The sequence below is a fragment of the Centroberyx affinis genome, unplaced genomic scaffold (assembly GCF_046629955.1).
Source record: "Centroberyx affinis isolate AG114_WGS23_722 - 3 ecotype Tasmania unplaced genomic scaffold, CSIRO-AGI_Caff_v1 ptg000118l_1, whole genome shotgun sequence".
NCBI classification, from domain to species: Eukaryota; Metazoa; Chordata; class Actinopteri; order Beryciformes; family Berycidae; genus Centroberyx; species Centroberyx affinis.
Genome location: NW_027278819.1, coordinates 47,501 through 54,833, shown reverse-complemented (window position 1 = coordinate 54,833; position 7,333 = coordinate 47,501). Strand labels below are relative to the sequence as shown.

Sequence of the window (7,333 nt, the reverse complement as noted above, 5' to 3'; positions counted from 1 at the left end):
GCATCCTAGGTTGAAGTCCATATTTATACTGTATTATAATATTTAAGTAAGCGAGAGTAAAGGAAATCTATTGAGTTCAAATACAGTGTGTGGATGTGTGTGTGTGTGTGTGTTTTATGTGCCTCCAAGTTCATTGTATATATTCTTACATGTCTGACTCTGTGTGTGTGTGTGTGTGTGTGTGTGCGTGTGTGTGTGTGTGTGTGTGTGTGTGTGTGTGTGTGTGTGTGTGTGTGTGTGTGTGTGTGTGTGTGTGTGTCAGCGTGGCGGAGCGGGGCGGAGTCTCGCAGCAGGTCGGCCGTCCAGCTGAAGGCGGTTCTGACTGTAGAGCAGCCGGGCGGCCAGCAGGGGGCGGTGGTGCTGTGGGGGGCGGCGCTGGACTGGCTGCCCCGCTTCAGCCGGGACAGAGGTACACACACACACACACACACACACACACACACACACACACACACACACACACACACACACGCTTGTACAGGGAGTCTGCAGGTCATTATAAAGTCTTAAAGGTCCCATATTATAGGAATTCAAAGTTTCTTCTACTTTTATTCAGATATGACCAAACATGACCAATGAGGACATGAGGACAAAGTTTGACTAGTTTGGGTGGTAAAATTTAAAGTTATTGCATTTTCAAAACTCAAATCCTTTTTTGCTTTTCTCCAGTCAGTTTCAGTCTAACTCCATGAAACGCATCACAGCTGGACTCGCTCCTGATTGGCTCCCTCACTAAAGAATGACTGAAGTCGGTCCAATCGAGTCCTACTTTGAACTGTCAGATAAAAGTGAAAATGTCAAAAAGTAATGTTAAAAAGGTAATCTACAAACATTAGAGCAGTTGCCTCTAGATAAACTTGTGTGTGACAAACAGGGAGTAAGAGGGTTTATAGTTAGTTAGTTAGTTTATTTTTATTTCTGTGTCATGCCAAACATCTGGCCCATCCCACATGGGATTACAGGACTCCACCATTTTACAAAACATACATCTTCCGGTGATACATATGAGAGCAAAAATAAATAAATAAAATAAATTACCACATTATAAAGTACTACTATATTCTTTCAAATAACATATTTGAAATGATAGGTTTCAAATGAACAATACACTGAAAAGAACTGCTACAAACTTCCAGTTTATCTTGATAAAGAGCTTTTCTTCTCCTCTCCCAGGCTTTCTCCAGGTAACTAGCTGATCTAAATGTTTCATAAGCGAACAGCCAACTCAATCTTTGTGCATCATCCATATTTACAAAATCAATATCTGCTTTTATCTTACTAAACAAAGTATTGTGCAGATCCCAGTAAAAAGGGCAATAGAAAACAAAGTGAAACTCATTTTCTATATCAGTCAAACACATTGAACAAATCCACTTTTCTTCTTCCAGACTGACAAACCGCCCAGTTTCAACTGTAAGTGGTTTATATTTTATACTTACTCAAGAATTTATCAGACCACAGGGTGGAAGTGTTGGGAGTGAAACGCAAATGGGAAGAAGACCTTGAGAGTAAGTTTGAGGAAGTGGATTGGGAAGCACTGTGTATTATTAGTCAGCACTTCTCTTTCAACACTAGACATAAAATTACACAATATAATCTCATTCATAGAATATCCTACACTATACTCCTGACAGGCTGCACAGAATAAAGCCTCAGTGTTCCCAGTTCTGCCCAAGATGTAAAACTGGTATAGTCTGAGAATTGTTATTAGACCATATATTCTGACTGGCATCGAAGCATATGCAGCCACATATTCATCACTTAAAAATATGTAGCCTATGGCAAAATATTCTATTTTGTAAAGGCCTACATCGACTATGTGTCATACAGCCTATCCCTAACATAAATATGTATTTTCAAATTGTTTGCAGTTAACGGGGTTAACAGTTTTCTGGTGTAAGATTCATTTCTCTTTCATTTTGAGATAGCCTACTTGTTTGAGGTCTGACCATTTTTTCTTCACCTAAATGTAAAGAATTGGGATATAAGCCATTATATTACTATTATATATATAGGCTATACATATCACGGATGTATAAATTAAATATTCAAACCTCAGCTGGAGTTCGACTGTCGACGCTGTTGACCGCAGCAGTGATTTCTTTCCATTCTGTGTTTTTCCGACTTCCTTTGATGCCTTTTCAGGCTGACAAACAGAACTAACTGGTTCAGTTGGACTTTAGACGTTTGAGTTTCTATTTGGAGGCCGGAGAAGTTTCTCTTCTTGGACGTATTACGCCTCTCCATGTGGTAAACTCTGGGGGCGTGGCCTCTGAACCGAGAATATCTAGGGACGTGATATTTAAATGAAGATTGTTTTCAGCCTCCACATTTATCAACGCCCGATCGTTCTCACGCTGTGATCGGAGAGATACGAACGTTTCATGAATCACACGTGAACCCTGTCCTGAGATGGTTTCTGCACTCGGATCTGAGCTGGTTTCTACGTTAGATTGATAAATGAGGGCCGATGTGCTTCATGACATCACAGGAATAAACATCCCCACAGAGCCAAGAGTAACCCTGCTGGGCGACACATCTATGATAAAGGTCAATAAAAACAAACTCAAACTCTGGTCATGTGTGGGTTATGGGCAGTGGTGGAAGAAGAGCTCAGATCTTTTACTTAAGTAAAAGAAGAAGAAGAAGAAGAATACCACAGTATAAAAATACAAGTAAAAGTCCTGCATTCAAAATGTTACTCAAGTAAAATTACAAAAGTATTAGCATCAAAATGTAATTAAAGCAACAAAAGTAAAAGTACTCATTATGCAGAATGGCCCATTTCAGAATAATACAGTATATATTATATTATTGAATTATAATTATTGATGCATTAATGTGTAAGCATCACTTTAATGTTGCAGCTGGAAAAGGTGGGGCTGATTTCCACTACTTTATATACTGCTGGGTAGCTTACAGTAATCTATAATAATACATCACAATTTATTAGTTGATTATATTTTGTATTAATAATCTGAATCTGCAAAGTAACTAGTAACTTAAGTTATCAAATAAAGGTAGTGGAGTAAAAAGTACAATATTTCCCTCTGAAATGTAGTGGAGTAGAAGTATATAGTAGCATAAAATGGTAATACTCAAGTAAAGTACAAGTACCTCTAAATTGTACTTAAGTACAGTATTCGAGTAAATGTACTTAGTTACTTTCCACCTCTGGTTATGGGGGATGGGCTTTGGGGGGAATGTGGTGTGTGGTGGTGTTAGGGAGGGAGGGTTGGGCTGATCTGGCATTTATTTGACTGTTTTTTACTTTGACTGTATGTTACAAAACCAATAAAGATATTGTTGAAAAAAAAAAGTAATGTTAAAAAAACAGCATTTTTCACCAAGATACAAAGATAAAATTTAGAAACTTCATTAACTTTTAGTTTGATAATATTGATTGATGTTGCACACAGTGCAGAACAGGCCTAACTAACAGATCACTGATCAGGCCGATTCATGAAAATCCTGATCATTGACTGCACAATCTAAACAGGTACAGGCCAGAGGCGAGGACTCGAGTCACATGACCTGGACTCGAGTCACATGACCTGGACTCGAGTCACATGACCTGGACTCGAGTCACATGACCTGGACTCGAGTCACATGACCTGGACTTGAGACTTGACTTGATGCATGAGGAGAAGACTTGAGACTTGAGACTTGGACACGGATGTTTCTCTGACTCTTCCTCTCCTCCGTCTCCTGCAGCCTCTGTCTGGGACTTCCGCTTCCTCCTGGTGAGAGAGGGTTTGACCTCTGACCTCCCGGAGCTGCACTCCACCCCCTGGAGCTCCGCTCGGCCCCTGGAGCCCGCGGACCGCCGGGCGCTCGACTTCCGCTCAGCCGGACCGGTCCGGACCGGGAACACCAGTCTAGAGCTGGACCTGGACACCCTGCTGTCCCAGAAATACAGCGGTGAGTCTGGAGGAAGAGGAGCAGCCTGACAACCAGGAGTGGAAAGTAACTAAGTGCATTTACTCAAGTACTGTACGTAAGTACAATTTAGAGGTACTTGTACTTTACTTGAGTATTTCATGCTACTTTATACTTCTACTCCACTACATCTCAGAGGGAAATATTGTACTTTTTACTCCACTACATTTATTTGACAGCTTTAGTTACAAGTTACTTTGAAGATTTAGATTATTAATACAAATTATAAATCAACTAATAAATTATGATATATTTTTATAGGTTAAGCTACCCAGCAGTATATAAAGTAATTAAAATTAGCTCCACCTTTACCAGCTGCAGCATTAAAGTGATGAACACATTAATGCATCAATAATTATAGTCCAATAACATGATATATATGATTCTGAAATGGGCCATTCTGCATAATGAGTACTTTTACTTTTGCTACTTTAAGTACATTTTGATGCTAATACTTTTGTACTTTGACTTGAGTAAGATTTTGAATGCAGGACTTTTACTTGTAACAGAGTATTTTTATACTGTGGTATTTCTACCTTTACTTAAGTCAAAGATCCAGGAGTGGAAAGAGAACCAGAATGTCCTACTACAGTAGACGTACTTTTACTTTGCTGATATTTTACTGCAGTAGAAGTCAAAGTTCTGGTGTAAAAATCTCCTTCAGTAACAGTAAAAAAAGTGTGATTTAAAATGAGAGAGTAAAAGTTCCTGAGTTCCTCTTTAGAACAGAGAACGTTGTCAGCTGTGATCTTTTCCATGTGATTCTAACAGGAGAGAGGACAGAGTTCACACTGGATTCTTTTCACTGGAAACATTAGAAATGAGAAAATAAAGTGCAGAAACAAAGTAAAGTCAGATTCCTCTTCTCACTGTGAATGGATCCACAGTTTGTCAGTTTACTTTGATCCAGTTTCTGCTGCTGATGGAGAGACACACAATCTGTTCTGTGATGGATGGATTTAAAATGGACTGGAGGGAAAGTCACATGACTGACTTTAACAAATACTCAAAAAAGTACAAGTACACAACAAAGCGACTCAATTACAGTAATGTGAGTAAAAGTAATTAGTTACTTGAGCCTTGGAGAAGTCTCACCAGCCTTTTTTTCAGATGCTGACTCTCTCTCCTCCTCCAGGCGACGTGGAGCTCAGAGTCCACATCACCGCCTTCCAGTTCCAGGACGGCCCTCCTTCCCAGAATGCACCTCAGCAGGTCCTGGACAGCTCGGCGGCGGCGGACGGCGTCGTGGCGGCGCTGAGCGGTGATGTCACGTACACCGGCTGTGGCCGCTGCGCCGCCGAGCTCGACACCGACGACAACGGCATCTACCGGCCCTGCTACCCCTGCCTGCCCCGCACCGCCCTGAGGCGCTACTACAGGTACTGCTGCCCCGCCCCGCCCCGCTACTACAGGTACTGCTGCCCCACCCCGCCCCGCTACTACAGGTACTGCTGCCCCACCCCGCCCCGCTACTACAGGTACAGCTGCCCCGCCCCGCTACTACAGGTACAGCTGCCCCACCCCGCCCCGCTACTACAGGTACAGCTGCCCCGCCCCGCCCCGCTACTACAGGTACAGCTGCCCCGCACCGCCCTGAGGCGCTACTACAGGTACAGCTGCCCCGCCCCGCCCCGCTACTACAGGTACAGCTGCCCCGCCCCGCCCCGCTACTACAGGTACAGCTGCCCCGCCCCGCCCCGCTACTACAGGTACAGCTGCCCCGCACTGCCCTGAGGCGCTACTACAGGTACAGCTGCCCCGCCCCGCCCCGCTACTACAGGTACTGCTGCCCCGCCCCGCCCCGCTACTACAGGTACAGCTGCCCCGCCCCGCCCCGCTACTACAGGTACTGCTGCCCCGCCCCGCCCCGCTACTACAGGTACAGCTGCCCCGCCCCACCCCACTACTACAGGTACAGCTGCCCCGCCCCGCCCCGCTACTACAGGTACAGCTGCCCCGCCCCACCCCACTACTACAGGTACTGCTGCCCCGCCCCACCCCGCTACTACAGGTACTGCTGCCCCGCACCGCCCTGAGGCGCTACTACAGGTACAGCTGCCCCGCCCCACCCCGCTACTACAGGTACTGCTGCCCTGCCCCGCCCCGCTACTACAGGTACAGCTGCCCCGCCCCACCCCGCTACTACAGGTACAGCTGCCCCACCCCGCTACTACAGGTACAGCTGCCCCGCCCCGCCCCGCTACTACAGGTACAGCTGCCCCGCCCCGCCCCACTACTACAGGTACAGCTGCCCCGCCCCGCTACTACAGGTACAGCTGCCCCGCCCCGCTACTACAGGTACAGCTGCCCCGTCCCGCCCCGCTACTACAGGTACAGCTGCCCCACCCCGCTACTACAGGTACAGCTGCCCCGCCCCGCCCCGCTACTACAGGTACAGCTGCCCCACCCCGCTACTACAGGTACAGCTGCCCCGCCCCGCTACTACAGGTACAGCTGCCCCGCCCCACCCCGCTACTACAGGTACAGCTGCCCCACCCCGCTACTACAGGTACAGCTGCCCCGCACCGCCCTGAGGCGCTACTACAGGTACAGCTGCCCCGCCCCGCCCCGCCCCGCTACTACAGGTACAGCTGCCCCGCCCCGCCCCGCTACTACAGGTACAGCTGCCCCGCCCCGCTACTACAGGTACAGCTGCCCCGTCCCGCCCCGCTACTACAGGTACAGCTGCCCCACCCCGCTACTACAGGTACAGCTGCCCCGCCCCGCTACTACAGGTACAGCTGCCCCGCCCCGCTACTACAGGTACAGCTGCCCCGCCCCGCTACTACAGGTACAGCTGCCCCGCCCCGCTACTACAGGTACAGCTGCCCCGCCCCGCTACTACAGGTACAGCTGCCCCGCCCCGCTACTACAGGTACAGCTGCCCCGCCCCGCTACTACAGGTACAGCTGCCCCGCCCCGCTACTACAGGTACAGCTGCCCCGCCCCGCTACTACAGGTACAGCTGCCCCGCCCCGCTACTACAGGTACAGCTGCCCCGCCCCGCTACTACAGGTACAGCTGCCCCACCCCGCTACTACAGGTACAGCTGCCCCACCCCGCTACTACAGGTACAGCTGCCCCACCCCGCTACTACAGGTACAGCTGCCCCGCCCCGCCCCACTACTACAGGTACTGCTGCCCCGCCCCGCTACTACAGGTACTGCTGCCCCGCACCGCTGCTGTCAGGACTCTTCTTCTACTGCTTCTTCTGCCTCTTCTGCTGCTTCTTCTGCTGCCACTTCTTCTTCTGCCGCTTCTTCTCCTTCTTTTTCTGCTTCTTTTGCTGCTCCTGCTTCTTCTTCTACTTCTGCGTCTTCTTCTGCTTCTTTTTCTGCTTCTTCTTCTTCTGCTTCTTCTGCCTCTTCTTCTGCCGCTTCTTCTGCCTCTTCTT

General features: G+C 47.9%; 1 protein-coding gene across 1 annotated transcript in view; it reads left to right on the top strand.

Moving 5' to 3' along the window:
* Positions 1-258: 258 nt before the first annotated feature.
* LOC139651084 (shieldin complex subunit 2-like) overlaps positions 259-7,333 on the top strand; it is a gene marked incomplete at its 5' end in the record, with an annotated part of 9,787 nt that continues 2,712 nt past the window's right edge. Inside the window, 3 exons of the mRNA XM_071527932.1 lie at positions 259-409; positions 3,715-3,921; positions 5,075-5,318. Of these exons, the coding sequence (XP_071384033.1) occupies positions 259-409; positions 3,715-3,921; positions 5,075-5,318 (602 nt within the window). The remainder of the gene's footprint in view (positions 410-3,714; positions 3,922-5,074; positions 5,319-7,333) is intronic.